An 18,895-nucleotide genomic window follows, 5' to 3' on the forward strand; every position below is an offset into this window, starting at 1 on the left:
ATTTCAATGTGAATTCAACAAATTTAACAAAGATGGTGACTAAGGAGCAGCAACCAAAATTTCTGTGGCTGATAAAAAAGGTGCTAATAAATAAAGGATGAAACGCGTGTGTAGCATGGGGAATAGCAGCTCTGGAACCTTGAGCTCCATCTCTTAAAAGACCTGACAGCACATAGATCTGGAGAAGTTTGGCTTATGTGATTGCTCCCCTGTAGAGTTCAGTGGAGGTAGGACAGATGAGCGATAAATGTTGATGTGAAGCAGCTGTTGTCGTACAGGGGCAGAAGCACACAAAAGTCTGCGTTGTGATTCAGTCGCTGGATCCTCCAAAGAATGCAGACAACAAAGGTGAGTCCTTAAATGACGTGAAGGCCAAACTGAACCAAATAACGCCAGATAAATCAGTTATTTTCACCAAGGAGTTGTCCTTAAATACCTACAAAGTTTCACTGCCTTTGAGTGACTTTGGAAAGTTACATGATACCACATAATGCATCATTGCAGTTTGATTAATGCTAGATACACAGCATTAAAAGATGCCGAGGTTTATGCCTGGCTTCCATTCTTTACACATCACTTTGGCATTTACATTGATGAATGTGTTTTATAACCACCTGAAACAAAGCTTTGTGTAGTCATGTTAGAATTCGAGACTTAATGAGTTGTCAACGACCTCTGTAATGCACAATTCAAAAGCTGACTGTTTTAAAATGTCAGCCCGTTCACTGCGTGAATGCAGACTTTGCAGAGGATCCAAAGCCTGAACTGGGAGACAGTCAGCTGCAGTGAACAAGAAGCAGTCTGGACACGGCACAGACTCACAGACGGGCTCAAAGGAGCGTACACCTGCATAGGGCAGCGCACAACACATGGTGAGACAGATGAGAGCAGCACATGCACAAATCACAGACACACAAGCATTGATTCTCTCAAATACTCCACTACCCAGATAGAAGTGATGATTCATTGTTTTCAAACCATCACAATTTTCATCAAAAACTAGATGTTTATATTTTCTTACTCTAGCCAAAGTCTACTGTGTTGTCCAAAAACAAACAAAAGAAAAGTGTTAGGTCTTAGGGTCTTAGCTCACAACTCAAATTGGGAAGTGCTTATTTATTTGTGACCTATTCATTAATGATAGTATTGTAATTCAATATTAAACGATGGTGGAAACTAACAAAGGCCACTGTCAGACAATAGAGGAAGGCCAGACAGAAGAGCATGTATTTCCTCCTCAGAGCACAAGAAACCTCTCTGTCTTCTGCCCACTCTACCACTCTGTTAGTGAGCCTTTCTCAGAGAGGGTGAGAGTCATCATCCTACCTATCAATGCAATGGTTCCTTCAGGCGCTCCCTGTCAGCTTGTCAGCTCGTAAAATAAATGCAACACTTGACCATCTCTTCTTTACAACTGCGCCGGGGTGTTCTCTCTCTATTCTCTAACACGAACACGATCTGGCCACATCTCAGGATCTAACAATACTGCCTCATAATTGTTGGCAGTGTTAAACGCTACCAGGAAGAAAAGTGTATAGCCAGTAGCTGAGCTGGTTTTGACACACCATATGTTCAGCTTAAGTTTGATATAAAATACTGCCAAGTTGTTCTGTACTTTCCACCACAGTCAGGTAGACTTGGGTTGCCAGTAAATCTATATCAGACATTAATATTTGCCAGTTGCATATGAAGATTGGTCAGAGTTTTCATAACCTCTCTAGACAGAAGCAGATTGTGAAGTGTATGACTACTGCAAAAATGCAGTTTCAGTTTCACAATATATTTGAATATCTAATGCCATGAATAAAGTGCTAATATTTCTTTAAAAATATTTGGTTGCCATTTAAGTGACAATAAGAAATTCTGTATCATGTTCCTATTTTGGTTTTGTGCCCTCATGAGTTTTGTAAGTGCTGCTATGTGCCTCAATTCCATAACAAAGATGGAGGGATTAATAGCAGTCCCTGGTGAATGGTTGCTATTAGTCTAAGTGGGACCCTGGTGAGGGCCGGATACTACAAATTGCTGGAGCTATACACCGCACTCTGCAGCCACTACTGTCCCTCCAAGATCCAATTGCCTTTATCATTTACTGGCATAACAGTCCATTTGATCTTTGGGTACAACTTTTACCTTAATTTTGATCAGGATGATGAAATGAAAAGTGGATAGTACAACCTTTACACTCCACTCAGTGTGCCTTGCTGAAAATTGAATGTGGAAATGATTTTAAAGAATACAGTCTTGTTAAAGCAAGGACAGTCATGAGCCTCAACTCGACTTATTTTCCTTTCACAATCAGAAGTAGGAAATTATGAGTTGACAGCTATTGAATACACAGTAAATGCCTCGCTAAAAATTCTTTGACACTATGATAGCTCTGTATTGAACGCACAGAAATGAAATTGATATTGATGCTCTCATCAAACGCTCAGTAAGAAGGCAAATAAGCAAATTTTCCCAAATGGCTGTGTATCTCCTGAAAAACAGGATAATGTCCACTGAGCATCCAAGCTCTCTGAATAAATGCTGCCATTACCTATTGCATGTCTCTTTGTGTATATTAAGAATTAAAAGTCTCATTTATTTTCCTGCCCCAAGTTATCTAATTGCTCGCATTAGTGAGATAATATTAATGGTAACAAAAGTAATTAAAAGCTTCTCAGTCTGTCTGCCATTCTCAACATTTTGTATTCCACTCACTTCTAAGTTTAGGTGCCCTTTTCTTTTCTCTCAGCTCCATCCTTATAGCAATCCAAATGAGAGTTATCTAAAGACAACGCAGTGCATTGCTTTACGGCTTAAACCAGCCTAAAATCCAATGCATTTCACAACAGTATTTTCTTTTTATCATCACTTTAATGCTCATGATTTACATCCACCTCAGCGTTTTCCGTCCCAAAGAAGTTCATACAGCGTTATCTGACCTAAGGTTACACAAATTAGCATCTAAATACAGTATGTATTGGTGATGTTGCCAAATGAAAGGAGTTTTAGAGTCATCGGAGGTGATTCAGAACCTTAGGTAGACTGCTGACTTCAGTTGTCCATACCAGTCCATTAGCTGACTGTAATTATTTGATAGCAGAGGGGTGACGACTACCCCCCGACGCTGTTTTCTCCAGCAGCATGACTTAACTTGCATTACACCCTTTGGACTTTAATCAGTAAGCACCCCTACCCCCCGGCATAAAACTACTGCAGTGAAATATGATTCTGATGCTACAGTTTCATGTCCCGCTGAATCCCACTCATCACACAACTTAAAATATTCCTCAAATATTTTCGAGTCCAGCTGCATATCTGCAGAGCATTACCCCACATAGAAACACGCTTGCAAACACGCAGTGGGAAATGAATACACTGGGGACGAGCAAAGCCAAGGTTTCCTGTGTGTTTGCATTGCAAACAAGCTGAGCCATGTGGGGGGAAAATGAATGCCATTTGTTGAGACTAATTAATAAAGAACATGCAGATGTGCAATTGGGGAGGATTTGCTTTTGGTAGCTGGCTCAGCTACATGCTCTCCCTGCTTAATCAAGCAGATAATGGCAAATTCATCAGAGACAGAATTTGAAAGTGAGTCGGAAAGAGCACAAGGATAAGGGGGGGGGGGGACTGAGAGGAGGCTCAGAATCTTCTGTACATTACATTAAGCTTTAATGATGCTGCAATACAGAGTTATCGCATGTGATCTTATATGTTAAGACATGATTTCTTAATATCACACTTTCAGTGCCCTGAAGATCTGAGTGATATTCAAAATTTAGCTTTGAATCCTATCTTTTCATGGATCTGTAACAAAACTTTCATGCTCATGCACATATTTAGATACTTCAAGATGCACTACACGGGAAGCAGAGCTACTTATTTAAGCGGCTCATTGAATACAGGAACATCTGCCTTCATTAGATTGAGTAAATTCTTTGCTGTTCCACGGTTGACTGTCTCATGATCAATACGCTGGACCTCAGGTTGTCACTAAGTCTGTTCTAGCCTACAGTGTTCCACTCAGCCAGCCATATGACAGTCTGCCCATATGGCTAAGGCTATAAGCCACAATCGGATGGCCCCCAAACAGCTTCCCTATCCTTCAGAGACAGCCGACACTCCTGGAGTTTTAGGCTGGTCCTACTGGAGAACAGCTGTCTACAGTGACCCGGAGAGATTGGAAATTGAGCTTTAAGAAAGGGAAAAAACAATTTGTGTTGGCACTATCTCCAGGAAACAGAGAGAAGTTGGAAGATTGTTCCAAAAACACCATCTGGTCTCTACTTTGAACTAACCGATCAAAAGCTGTCGGCCAACTATAACACAACCCCAGCCCCTCCCAAACCCATTCATCCTGTTGTTTTCACTGGAGCTTCGATCAGTCTTACTAGCCCCCCCCCCCCCCCCCCCCCCCACACTTTCCCTCTATCCATCCATCCCTCTCCCCCCTCTCTCCCTCCCTTGCTGCTACTCTCTTGACGAATCTGAGGAATTAACAGTCTTGCATATTGATGTGCCATTGCATGATGCCTCAAATGCACTCGCTCATGAACTCATGCATTTATACATCAAAGTAGCAAATGGACTTCTTTATTAAGTAGGTGTCTATCAAATCTGAAAGGTCAAAGGTCAGGGAAGTGACAGTACCAGTTTGACACCCAAAGCCTCTGCTGGCAGAATTTTGACAGTTGTTGCTCCCGTGACTGTCTTCTCGTGTTTCTTCTGGGAAAAAGAACTATCCAACAAATTGCTCGCCTGATTTAGAAACAGATGTGAAGTCTTGGTGACACAACCTCTCGCTGAGAGGAACTAAGGTCTTTTTTAAGGGAGGGTCAGTTTTTACACCTCAATCATTCCAAAAGAACTTTAATTAGTTGCAGGTTGACAGTAATGAGCATTTGTGTCTTTAGAAGTCTCTTGGCTCTAAGACCAGAGAAAAGCGTTGGCATGGTTGAAAAGTACAGTATAGGAATGCTTTTAGTGAAGAAGGCTTTTGAATTAGCTCTGACATTACTGTGTCTATTAGCACAGACACCACCTCCAGATCTCCCTCGCTCTCTTTTAATGTCTGACTTTCTCTTTACTCTCCAGCTCCTTGCTGGATTTTATTACCACCTCCACCACTGCCACATCTGTCATTTTGCCCCTGAGGTTCCCTCTGCCCACATTTTAGTCCATGCAATTAACCGCTCACGATGCTAAAAACACCTACAGGGCAGCTAAAACTGCTGCTCCAGGCATAAGATAGGTTTCTTGTTTTATTATGACACACACCCACATGTCCTTTCATGTGTACACATACCCCCCTTAAACATGTGCCTACACATGCAAACACAGTTGGCTGCTCAGTACCTGGAGAGACTTGCTGTTTCACTATGGCCCTCAGTCTTCCAGGATCCACAGTTGTTGTTTTCTTTCCTGGCCTGGGGAGAACTGGCACAGGTGGAGCTCATGGATTTGAAGGTGGTAGAGTGGTTGGTGAAGGTGGGAGAGGGGGGAGGGGGAGGAGGGCAACTGTCCTGGAGGGAAATGTGCCTGCTGATGGGGAATATGGTGGATGTGAGTAGGGGGGATGCAGCACCTGGACCACCCCTCCTCTCTGGGGTTTTGTGGCAGCTGAGCCAGCCCAGAGCATCTGCACAGCCACAGGGTAAAATAGAGTTTTCCTTGCCCACACACACACACACACATATGCACACAAACACTTCCCATAACTATACACAGTGTTTGTGCGCCTCTTTAATTCTGTGTGGATCTCTGTGCCCACTCCTGCTCTTCATCCACATCCAAACACAGTCCCTGGTTAGTAGATTAGTACTATTGAACACAAAGCAGATAGACTTAGTACACGTTTGAAACAGATGGCTGCACCAGCATCAAACCCCCAGCCAGCTCTTTCCCCTCGTGACAAGTTTGCAATCAGTATCACACTGGTACCACTAATGTCTGTGGAAGTGACAGAAAACAGATACCTTGCTACAGAGGGGTTAGAAGTAGCAGAAATGGAAATTCAAACTCATTCTTACAGATCAGTGCAGTTATTTCCTAAGTGTGTATTTAATATAACATAAGGAACTCAAATTTAGACGTGCTCCCATGAAGTAATATTTAGTTTCCTTCACAGCTGACTCATAATATATATTTCTTCTCAATTTTCTCTCCACCCACCTGATTCTTCATTAACATAAAGGTCAGCTTTATGATTTTTTTTCCTTGCTGCATTTGAATCTCAGTAAAAGATAACCAGACTCCTTTTAGAAGCCCAGGGAGAATGCCTTACCTACTTGAAATTCATTCTCTGAGTCTGTGGGGTAAAGAGCTGTTTGTTTCACACGGGACAGGATTGATATGGAAATGAACACGTATCTTCAAAAAGAATCCCACCTTTGTCAATTAGGATAAATTAAGTTGTTTATTAAATTTGCATAATATGAATGCTTATTATTCTAAGAACTGTTTAATTGTACTGTATCACAGAGGTTGTTCATTGTTTTAATTGCAGTGGATTGCACTATGGACTATTCACTGTTTGCAAATTGCCATTTACTGAAACTCATTATCAAGTCAAGTTTTCCTTTGATTCACTCATTGCTAATGAATATGTGGGAATAAAAATAGCATGTTCTTTCCTACCCCACACCTGTGCAATACACCGCGGTGTTATTCAACAACGGGGCCTAGACCCCTAGGTGGGTGGCAGCAAGATTAAAATAGGGCATCAAATTATTCAGGAGTAATTGCCTATTATTTGAGGGAAAATGCCGCCACAAATTGTGATAAGTTGTCACAACTGCTCTAAGCGCTGCCACGGTGTATTGTGAGATAATCCAAATAAAAAGACTTTCACCTAGTGGTTTTAAGTGGAGCATATTTACCTACAGTACAGTGTTTGTTGTGCAGCTACATGAAAGATTGCCAAATCTGTTTTGGGTCACAGAAAGAATAAAACCTTTGGCAAATGTAGATCCCCTGAATAAAACTGAGAATGCATTTTACATGTTGGTGTGTTTGGCTGTTTTCTTTTGAGGTTTCATGTTTTCTAAGCTATTTATAAGGTGCCTATTTTGTCTCCTATGCAAAATTTTGTGATATATTTTCTCTTTTTCTTTGGGAGCTCTATTCAGCCACAGAAAACATCAACAACATAGTGTTTGTCTCAGGCTTACAGCTCACTACAGGATGTTTGAGGAGGCTGCCAGTTCTGTAAATGGTTGTTTCTGTGTCTCTGTTTTTTTTTTTAGATCTCCCACTTGTCAATCTCTCAGTGGAGTCTCAGCCTGTTCTGGAGGGCAACCCTGTGAAATTCCACTGCTCTGCAAAGGCCAACCCTCCCGTCACACTCTACAGGTGAGAAGCGTTTCTGGTGCGCACAGTGAAGACAAAATGTCGTAAAACTTAGGAAAGAAAAAAAAAAGTCTGACAATGAACTTTAGATGAAGGGCCTCTCTGATCAATTGCTGGTGTCTAATATATTTTCACATTAAGTTAACTTTAACACTTCATTACTGATAGCATTAATCATTGCCAGACAGCCTCTTATGATGCCATGACACCGCTATATCTGCCCACACTTTGAAATGAAGACAAGGAAAACAATGAAACACTGTCATGCTGAACTATTTAATGAAACTACACCTCAAGAAAAAAAAAATCATCAGGGGAAACCTTGTCATGTTCCGGTGGGTTGCAGCAAAGCAATGTGGTGCTTTGTTGCATAGCTGTTTGCTTTGCAGTCATATCATCTCCCTTGAACATTCGATGTCCATCAGATTGTTGGAGGAAAGCTGGAAATACGATGTGTGTGACATCTGATGAAGTTGTCAAGATTACAGCTTTCTTTCTGAGATTGGGCTGTGTTTCACGGTTTACAGTGGAGAGACAGGTTCCCCCCAGGGGGTCTTCTGGAGTTGAAAGACCAAGGAAATAGAGTCCAGTGGGATTCTCTTTCACTCTATGAAGATGTGGTCATTCAGCTACACTTGCAGCAAATTGACACGTGATCAGCGCTGTTTCTAAACCTTCAATGACTAAAGATTGGAGAAATGATATGGAAGATACCAAGAATGTGAAGGTTCCTCAGCATATGGGCTGCAAAACCCATATGGATGCTGCATTCAACATCATTTTCAACATGTTTCAATAACAGTTTTGAGAACATGTTTCCACTTTTCCACTGCTATGTGAAGGTTGTTGACACAGAAAATAATTACTTATTAAGTTCGTTGCCACTTCAGAGCGCAACAGCAAAAAAGAAAGAAAACATCTCAGTGTTCTCTGACAAATGGAGCATCTTTACACGTTACATGTGCACGGCTAGAAAAAACAGTTCAGTCTCTTACCCTATAGTGCTTTCATTCTTCAGCATTTCATAAAGCTCCTGTCCTCTCACATATTTCTTGTATTTATTGAACCTTATTGGTGGACACATTTTCATTTGAGCTTGTTAGTACTCTACTCTTTCCTATACCTGTTATTATGATGAAATAAATAATTTGACAGTAATTATCCTAATACAATCCTGTATGGCCTTCCACAAGTGTAATAGTGAAGTGATTTGTCAAAAGATGGTTTTCTGTGTGGGAGGTTTTAAAGACCCAGCAAAAAATAAATTGGATGAAATCGATAGCAAAGGGAATTGGCCGACTCTGAATCTTGTAATGGTACTGGGAAATAAAATGGATGTACAACATGCTCACAGGTGGCAAAACAGAGATGTTGCCTTTTTGATGGATTCTGCCCTTTTGAAAAAGAAAAGGGGGAGGGAGGGCAGTGGTATTGTGGAAAACAAGGTTTGTATTTGATTGTGTAGGTTCACAGCAGAGACAGGACGTCTATTGCGCCTGCAGAGGGATTTCACCTCCATTGTTATGAGACTGGATCAATGCTGGAATCAGGCTTCTCCCCAGGGTATCAAGAGCTAAGATGCAATGGCAGTTGAGCCGACTTTTTTTTCTTTAGTATGAAAACTACAGAATGAAAAAAAGGTTGAAGGTTGAAGGTTGAAGCTAACAGACTAAAACCACCTCTTCCCCATCATTTATTTCCTCCTTTCTCTCTCTTACCTCTCGTCCTCTCTGCTGTCTGGTTTTCTGTCATTCACACAACCCACTGTAGGACTAAATAATACATATAGATAGACAGACTAATAACTTTTGAAACTCCAAGGTTACACTCGCTCAGTTCTCCAGTTTCACAGTCTTCCATTTAGATTTATCTGCAATTTATACAAGTGCGTCCGGACTCCCATGCACCATTCGAGTTCAGGGCATGGTAGGCGGGGGATTTTTAGGCCCCATAATGCCTGCCCGAGAGGCTTCGACTGGGGAGAGCCCCCCACACATTCCCCCTCTAGAGAGCAATATCACAGAGGAGAGCAGGAAGCTGGTCAAGCAGTGTGGGACCATTATTCAGTGCTAATACACTCTGTCTACCCCAGATCAGATACGGCACAAGGACAGAGTAGCTCTTAGACGGATGGCCTCTTTTCCATCCCCAAGAGAACCATCTATTCCCAATGTGCACTGAGCCTCTTTGCCATCCTCCAATTCAGTGGACACTTGAGACACTGGCCCAGGATATTGGGGGCACTAGTCAAAAGCATGGTGCTTTCTGCTGCCTGCAAACCTTTGTGGTTGCCACACTGGTTCAATAAATCTGACTTTACACATGAAAATGGAAATAAGATATATTTCTGCAGATACCTGAAACTTTGCCAGAACACAGCTCAAGGGGGCAGTAAAGAGGGAGGGAGGGAGGAAGCCAGGGGATCAGAGGGGGACTCTGTGTGGAGGCGGTGGGGGGGCTGAAGCAGAAGATGAAAGTGCAGCTGAAAGTGTGAATGAAGTAAGAGTAATGGGCATGTGTTTCAGTCAGCACTCAGGGAATCAAAGCACTCTGAGAGGGAAAGACGAGTGGGTCGGAACATCTTCATTACTGTTTATAATGGTAGGAGGGCTAACTGGCATACATCACAACCACTCAACCACCCTCTGATGAAGACACAGAGGGTTTTCTCTAATCCAAACAAGAACCCACCAGAGAGACGGGAAAGAATAACAAACAAAGCAAATCAGGTCCCTCGTCTGCGCATACAACCGTGCACAGAGTAACAACAAAACCCCTTCCTTCGCATGGCGCTGCAGCAAACAACATCCCAATCCTCCCCGCACTCATGTTCTCAGTGTTGCTGCTGCTACTGCTGAGCTGTCTGTCTGTGTTTGACAGACAGCACTATAGCCATACCTGAATTCCTTTTATGCAAACCTTGAAGGTGATACATCTTTACCTGATACCATTATCTGTTTTTTGGGGCAGGATTGCTGCAGTACTCCCAAGCCACAGCCTTTATGCTCATATTAGCTGCAGCCAGATGAGCTTAGGATGTGTGAAAAAAGTGTAAATACCAGAGTGCAACACCTGAAGTGTGACTGGTTCAGGGATTCAAGATTAATGTGCACTGTTTTGCTAAACATACAAATCAGTGCAAGTTGGAAATTGCCCCGGAAAGTTGGGACCGAAGTCTATGAGTCAGTAATAACACTGAAAGGTTTGGCATAACTCTGAAAAGTTAAGTGAAAATCGCTACGGATAACCAAGAAGTCAATTGAGTTTCCAGCATACCCTTGAGAAGTTTTGTTTTTGTTTAACTCTTGACTTTTTAAAGTTATTTCCAACTTTTTAAGACTACCCAATGTTTTCCAATAGATGTTTGTGCATGTACATATCTCTCCAGCTTATTTCTACTCAATAATTCCTTGCTAGGTCATAAAAAAAAGCTCTGTAATTTGTCCAAGTCGAAACTAGTGCGTGCTATTGCAAAACCAGTATATTTATTTTATATTCCACTGAGAACTCAGTAGTCATCACTTTCACTATGCATGTTAGGGAGAATGGAACAGCACTGTGCGGTGCTTACCCATGCTGATAATAACTGTAGGGCCTGATTTACTGTGGGTTCTCGCTGCTGATGGCACAGATACCTGTCTAATTTAATTGTTACTGTTTTATTGCCTTAATCACATTCTGCAAACACAAAACTCTCCCTCTCTCTAGCACATCTCCTTCATCCTCTGCTTCCATTAACAGCAGACCTGTTTATCTATATAACAGTGTTAGCTTACACCGCCTTGCACAGCCAAAAACACACACTGTGCACGCAGGATTCACACGCTTTGTCTGGGTCAAATCACTGAAGAGGATACAGCAGTGTAAAGTGAGTCAGCTATTGAGTAAACTCGCGTTGGCCCTTCTAACCTCCCAAAGGGAATTCAGGTGTTTGTGTTGCCCTGGGCCAGCTATGTTTAGACATGAGTCTTGGACAAGACCCAGCTCACCAACAGAGCTTCCATGCTCCCTGTGGACGCCGGCATTCTGTCTGTGCTCCCTCTAACACTGTCAAGGGCTCCCAAACCTGGCAGAGACAACCTCCACTCGGGAGCAGCCGGCTGCCCGAACATCTGTGCTCACCCGACTCAACTCCCACAGTATGGGCTAGAAAAGTGTAAGTGAAATAAGTGACATATTGATATTTATGCGGTTGTGGAAGTCTGCATCACTGTCAATTATCTCATCCTCATGATGGTTTTGATAATGAAAAACATCCCTCTACATCAGCAGATGGAATCTGTCCAATTTTCTTTGAAATATACTTTTTACTTCAGTGATTTGGCTGAATGCTCTGGAACAGCTACTACTGTAAACTGAACTTGAAGAGAGTTTTTTTTTTTCTTTTTCAATTACATCTCCAAACAAACACACACACACGAGTGAACTTCAAAATCCCTGACTAGTTCAGATCATCATCAGCTTCATCATCTTCATCGTTGTTATCATTGTTGTTGTCACCATCCTAATTATCTTCATCATCGCCTTCATTCCGATTACCGCAACCATCACCAGTGTAATTGATATCATCTGCATCATCATCACCATCATGTAAACTGTATCATCATCATTACATTAACATAATAGTTGTCACATTTTTAATCTAGTAGCATCTACTTGACTTCCTGATTGGTGCTGATATTTAGAGGTTACTCTATGAGGTGTGAAAACAGACCAAGTGGATATAAAGTCCTACGTCTGCGGATGTGCAACGAGGAGAATACTTCTATTTGTTCTCACATAGACACTATGCAAGCACTACTACTACTACTGGCTCTGTTGTGTGAAAGGGCAGACAGGCCAAGAATAAGTGTCTGCCCTAATTTGAATATTTTTGGAAACACAGGTGTTGTAATGCTCTCAGCTGTGTCCTTGTCACACAAGAACACAACTCTGAAAAGATCTACTGCTGTTTAAAAAAAAAATCCCATGAAGCCCAATTAGAATTCTGCTTCACTTCACTTACTGATTGAATGAGGTAATCTGTTCTCATTTAAATGATAGCATTTCAGCCAAGCATGGGGCCAGCTTAGTCATGGAAAACAAATGAGTTCCCTATCCCGTGAAAACTGCTCTCAGTACTGGCAGGAATGTAAAATGGAGACAGGCACCGTTTCCGTTGTCATTGTTTTCATTTGCCACATCAGCATGCAGCCACATCTCTATTGTGGAGGGTGGCAGCGTTTAGATGCGTGATGCATTGTATATCCCACAGAACCATCTAAATTTTCCAAAGGCACCCGAGACACCCACAGATGCCTTCGCCTCACTTTTATAAATGGGTCTTGTCTGTTGAAACAGCAGAGAGCCATTCGCGCCACGCAGAGCGAGACGTCGCTCCCTGTGACATCATAAAAGTATCACCTAAACACTTGAGGAATGTCTGTATCCCCGTCACAGAAGCTATCATTCACAAACACAAACAGATGTTCTTTATGTGATCCCGTGTCAATTTATTAACGTCAGCTGTTGTGTGTAATACAGTACGTGTCAACCAACGTCTTCAAAGGTGGAGGAGCTACCCATTTGTCATTCTGTGATTTGTTTTTCTTAGCTGGCACCCTGTGCTGCACTCTCTGCCTGCCGTAATGAGGAACGTGCTTGTCTGCTCCGAGTCGCCGGGGAGCTTGTCACAGCATGGAAGGCTGCCACAAAAATATGCTGAAGCCAGCACAGAGAACCTGCCCCAGAATGATGATTTATTCACACAAAAGAAAGCTATTGACACGAGGAAGTGTGAAAACCTGTCTTAATGCCTTTTCCACTTTTCCTTCATTTTTCCCCATTCCTTCCTCCCTCCCCATTCTCTTCCTTCTAATCCTCACACCAGGTGGGCCAAAGGAGGAAGTATAATCAAGGAGGTCTCTGGGGACACGTATGAAGTTATAGTGGACCACTCCTTCTTCACAGAGCCCGTTTCCTGCGAGGTCACCAACCCTCTGGGCAGCACTAACATCAGCCGCAACGTTGATGTTTATTGTGAGTGGCTCCTTTAAGCACTACTGCATGTGTTTCAGTGATACCAGCACCGCAATTATGCATGATTAATGATTTTTTAAAGATATTTTGACACCGACTTCTAAAAAGCTGGGGCTACCAAAGCCGACACTTACCGCTGGATGAATCAGAGACAGTTCATGATGTTTATTTCAACAGTTGGCCCTCGCATGGCTGCGGAGCCTCAGTCCTTGCAAGTGGACCTTGGATCTGACGCTGTGTTCAACTGCGCTTGGACGGGAAATCCCTCTCTCACCATAGTGTGGATGAAAAGGGGATCTGGAGTGGTGAGTGTATTGATTCACAATCACTAACTGTGTCTGATAAAGCCTGTTTTTGAGACTTTCTGTGATTCCAGCAACCTCAGTGTCCTAGACTAAATGAAGTACTTTGGTTGGTTATCTTATGTCTTAGCCTACTGTTTTGAAATGTCTACTAAACCTAAGATTTTGAAACCATTACAGTCCTGGCCTCTTGGCAACCTGCTCTCACATGAGATCCGTTGATTTGATCCTCAAATTCAGACTCATTCCACCTTTCTTTTTGTCAACATCAAAGGCCAAAGCCAACCCATTTACTCCACTGAGCTCAGACCCTAAATTGGATTTTAATAATTGAGGAGAGGTGCCCTTTAAGGTAGTAAATGGTCTATTTGCTGCCTTGGTTCATTCCCATAGGCCTGCTTTGTTGCTTTCTCAAATGTAAAGGTGCCTTGGCTGTCATTGCGTTTTGTGATATTTGACTTTATTTTTATATCTTATTATGTTGTTTTCTTTTCTTTTCTGCTACAGGTTCTTAGCAACGAGAACCTTCTGACATTGAAATCTGTGAGACAAGAGGATGCTGGGAAATACGTCTGCCGTGCCGTGGTCCCACGTGTAGGAGCAGGGGAGAAGGAGGTTTCTCTCACTGTCAATGGTGAGTTGTATTACTAACATGACTTTCACACAACCGGGGCCAGATCCACACACACACACACAATGCTGTCAAATGCATACACATCCAAGTGTGAATCTTGAGGTCTGAGGTCAATGGCAGCAAGAAGAAAGCAATTTGTCACAGGAGTCAGTATTCTGCTTCCTTTGTGGTTTATAAAATCGTTCTTTCTATAAAAGTTCCAACAGTATATGCGGCTTTATTTCTCTCCTGTCGTCCATCGCCGTTTCTTGGCGGCACAGTTCATTTTACCTGGCAGGTACAGTAACGAAACACATGGCCCAACACACACACACACACACACACACATACACAAAGAGTCCATGGATGTGGCACCTGGAAATTAATTCTCCCTACAAAGGTAATGTGATAAAAAGAGAGCTGTTTCATCGACAGTCATCACTGCGATGTCTTCAAACATGAAAAGCGATAAATATGGACTTGGTCTTTTCAAGATATGGTCACACATTTCATAAACAGGTGAGATGTACTTAAATGCTAATTATATTCCGTGTGAGTCGCTGGGAAGCTGCCTTTTCTGAGCCACTGACTGACTAATGAATACCAGCCTTGGTGGGAGACCTGGCAACTCTCAAACAAATGACTTCATTATCAGTGCTTGATATTCAGGGAGCATGCTTTGGTGTGGCAGAGGTTCTCGGTTGTGGGATTTACATGTCTCTTATTTTCTCCGTGTCCATCTGAAAAAAACATGGACCAAAACAACATGGAAAAAAAAGAAGGAAGAAAAAAGAAAGAAAACAAAGAGGGCTTTAAGATGCTGGCAAGATGATGCCGAGTTAGAATGCTGACAGTGTCTCATTGTACATTTTGAAAGCTAACAAAAGAGTTTGCCTGTAAGCAACACTGGTGCTGATTTGAGGATGAAGATACATCAAGTAGCAAACTGTGTGTGTAAAGATTTTTTTTTTCAAATTCCAGACATTAGCTTTGCATATCAGAGAGAATGGGATACCAGTATATTCCCTCCAGCACAAGATCTATGAACTGCAATGAGCGTCCTCCCTCTCAACGAGGAATTCAGCTGAAATTGAAGCAGAAGAGGCGTAAGACAAAATCATGACTAATTCTATTGTCTCCTCTTCTGTTGATAGCAACCTATACTGGCATCCTTTCTGCAGCCGTAATATGCAAACAGAATACATAATATCCAGTGTACCAGTTTATTTCAATGCATCTCTTCTCTGCTCGTGTCACTATGGAGATTGCCTTGTTTTCAGAGATGACGTCACGAGTGAAAGAAGATGGATTGTTTTAATAAAGATTAGAGCACCACGCCACTCGGAGAACACTGGGAAACATTCAGCAAAGCTGAAATGGCATGTTTATTTAGTCTCTGCAGACTTCATCCAGGCAAGTTCCGGATGACTTGTAGTCTTTTTATTTTGTTTATATTCGTCCTCCCTTCTTTTGCGTCGTGCACCTCCCTGACTGAATTGGTATTTGACATTCAAAAGCCTCCCTTCTTTTTACCCTTCTGAATAATTGAAATTCATCTCTCTTTTTTTCCCCCAAACCACATGAGGAATCCTGAGTCATTTCTTACTTGGTCCTTGAGGCGAATCAGAATGTCAAACTTGTGAAAGTGCAAACACTGCGGTTGAAGTGGTGGCGTGAAGGGGGGGTGGGTGGTGGGTGGCAGTGGGATCGGGGGGTGGGGATGGGTGGGTGGCTGTTGGGGCGCTCTCTCCAGAGGCTCATGGATTGTCCTGTGCCCCTGTCTCATCTGCAGATGAATGTGAGCTCTTATCAGCTCATAAGCCCAACATCACTGACAGTCAGCAGGGCTCAATTGATTCTGACAATGAATAACTAGCATAACAGATGAGTGAGCTTTTCGGGGAGGACGACCGTGATGCAGTAACATCCCGGCTATGCTGTGCATATTTAGAGTATTCATGATGCGACGAAGTCTGCTGCACATTTGAATTTTTCTTGGCTGTTTGTTTACCCTGCAGGTGTCCCCCGATTCCTTAATGCCATCATTTAAATTACATGTGTTTATAATTTGTCACTCCTCTGTCTTTCTCCCCTCTGCCGTTGTGTGTCACCGGCTCCCACTGTGGCGCAGCACATAGACATGAGGTTTCCTGCTTTCCCTGGGGAAGAATGTAATTTAATTATAATCAAACAGCTAGCAGGGGAGGCCGTTTGTGTTTAAGTCACTAATGGATACATATTGCTTACTCAAGTCAAACATCCTCAGAGTGGAAAGCTCCTCAGCATTTCGTATGCGTCATATCCGTCAAGTGCCCGCATGTATGAAGTTGGGGGGGGGGGGGGGGTTGTTTGCTGTGTACATCCATGCATGTGATTATTTATATAGCATACAAAATATATGCATGGCTTTTTCCACAGTCCTGCAGAAGTTGGAATTGAGAGAAGTTATCTGACATGCTTGAGAGGATTTAGCTTGTATATGCTAAATGACCATATATCCATGCAATACATATTAATATCCATGCATGTGAGTAGATCTGTACAGTCATTTGTGTTTGTGAGTATGTGTGTGTGTGTCTTTGGGCCAAGCAATATGTATAATAACTCACATACAGTACTTGGGCAGCCTGGGGAGAGAAAGCCTATTTCCACAATAAGGAAGAGGGAGGGCTGAAGAATCCCCCAACATCCCACAGAGCTCTAGGTTGTTATAGATCTTTTTTCTGCTGTTAGACAGCCTTTATGTACCAAGTTAATTAGCATTCCAGCCTTCTTTAAACTGGCAATGACACCGTATAAGAAAGAAAAGCACAAATTAATGAAGGAGAAAACTGCATTTAAGATGCTGCATATTATCTGACCAGCTAAATTTAAGTATAGTAAGATATGATCTGCAAAACTCTCTGGGAGACTTTGAACTCACTTTTCACATCATGTGTACCTGCCACATGCAGTGTCTCTACCCAGCTCACACACTAATTTATTATGTGTGAAAAAAATATCTTTAATATATTCCCACACCGTTTTTTAAAAGCTAGATGAGCAATGAGGTTTTCTACGCGGATGCTTCATTCATTAGTTTGGGTTTACAGGCTTATATGACTGCTGGAGCACAACAGCTCTGAGATCAGCAGCTCCAAGGTGCCTTTTATGTGTCCAGGGAGGGCGAGATGGTCCAGAAATCTTTCTTGGTACATGCAATCAAGTGGAAAGGAAAGTCTAGAAATAAATAGCCAGCACATTAGCAGTCAGTTCCCACTGATAATAATCAGAGGGTTTCATAGCAGCCCGGACCGTCATCATGTCAAATGACTAGAAACTCATATCACAGGTATAATTTTCCTACCAGTTAAAATCACGAGTTTAACTGTTAACTGAATAGTGACAGAGGACCTAATGTTTAACACCAGAGGGCAAAATAATAATATGATATTTTCAAGGATTTTTTATTATCAAGGATTTTCTCTGCACGTTTTTGTCCTTTAAGATTGTGTGTTGTGTGTGCATTGAGATCCTTCATAATATACTGTCAACCAGTCTCATCAGCGTTCCTGACATATGAAATAACGATTGAAATGACGCTGGAAAATGCGGATAAAGCTTTAATCATGGCCGGAGAAGAACGCGATTATCTGCTGAGTTACTTCTGTGAATGCTTTTTGCGGTATGAAATGAAGGCAGTACACATCAGGCTCCACACAGTCTGGTCCCTGTTGTAAAGACGGATGGAGCCGAAAGCAGGCAAACAAGGTGAAGCTGTCAGAGCATTAGTAAAGAGCGAGTTTCTGCAAGAAGTTAAACGTATACGGCTACCTCCGATGGCCAATTAGAGATGAGGATGAAATTATTTGTGATTACAGCTTCTTATCCACTCAGACTCGCTGCTGTTAATGTGATATAGTGCGGCTGAGATAAAGTAGGAAGAGGAAGATTAAGCAGTAATGATTCTACCCTGGTCTTGCAGTAACACATAAACTATCAGTGGAGATAACAATTTAATAACAACAGTAACAGTCTCATTAACAAATTGTATCTCATTATTCTTTTTTGTAATGAATGGAGACATTACAACTTCGAAATCACCATGGAAGCACTAGTCTTATGGAAATCCTGTAAACACTATTTTATTTGTTTTTCATGTCAAATGTTAAAACAATTATGTGGCCTTGCTTTTATATTTAAATGCAACTGGTACATTTAATCCAACAAGTTTATAAATGCATGAAACAAAGAACTGACTCCAGCTGGTACTGTAGGTTTAACATATTGACCGGATCTCTGCACCATGGATTTCTCCCAGAAGGGAGTGTGGCCGCCAGTGACCATACAAGACATCTTTCCTTCTGTTTCAGTTGCCCGCTGGCTGTTTTGTGCTCTCATTTATCACACAAAGAAAACAGAGAAATCAAAAGACCTGCATTGAGGTAGCAAGGAAATGTCAAGCTTTTGTTTAAAGCGGATGCCTCAGCTTAGAGAAGGAAATGTAAGCCCCGGCCTTTTGACACCCACACCGATGTTGTGTAATCAGACTGCAACGTCCACTCCACAGTTAACACCTCCTCAAATGAATGGGCGAAACATTGCGCCCAACATTTTTGATTACCTCCCCTGCTGCTAACATTGATGT

At 42.1% G+C, this 18,895-nt stretch overlaps 1 protein-coding gene across 3 annotated transcripts in view; it reads left to right on the forward strand.

Annotated features, from left to right (window-relative positions):
• kirrel3b (kirre like nephrin family adhesion molecule 3b) overlaps nucleotides 1–18,895 on the forward strand; it is a gene marked incomplete at its 3' end in the record, with an annotated part of 157,693 nt that overhangs the window by 125,390 nt on the left and 13,408 nt on the right. For all 3 annotated transcript variants that reach the window (XM_083984431.1, XM_083984432.1, XM_083984433.1), the window contains exons 6-9: nucleotides 7,233–7,338; nucleotides 13,205–13,353; nucleotides 13,531–13,658; nucleotides 14,163–14,289. In XM_083984431.1, coding sequence (XP_083840557.1) covers nucleotides 7,233–7,338; nucleotides 13,205–13,353; nucleotides 13,531–13,658; nucleotides 14,163–14,289 — 510 coding nt within the window. The remainder of the gene's footprint in view (nucleotides 1–7,232; nucleotides 7,339–13,204; nucleotides 13,354–13,530; nucleotides 13,659–14,162; nucleotides 14,290–18,895) is intronic.

This window comes from Trachurus trachurus (genome assembly GCF_905171665.1).
Source record: "Trachurus trachurus genome assembly, chromosome: 13".
Lineage (NCBI taxonomy): Eukaryota > Metazoa > Chordata > Actinopteri > Carangiformes > Carangidae > Trachurus > Trachurus trachurus.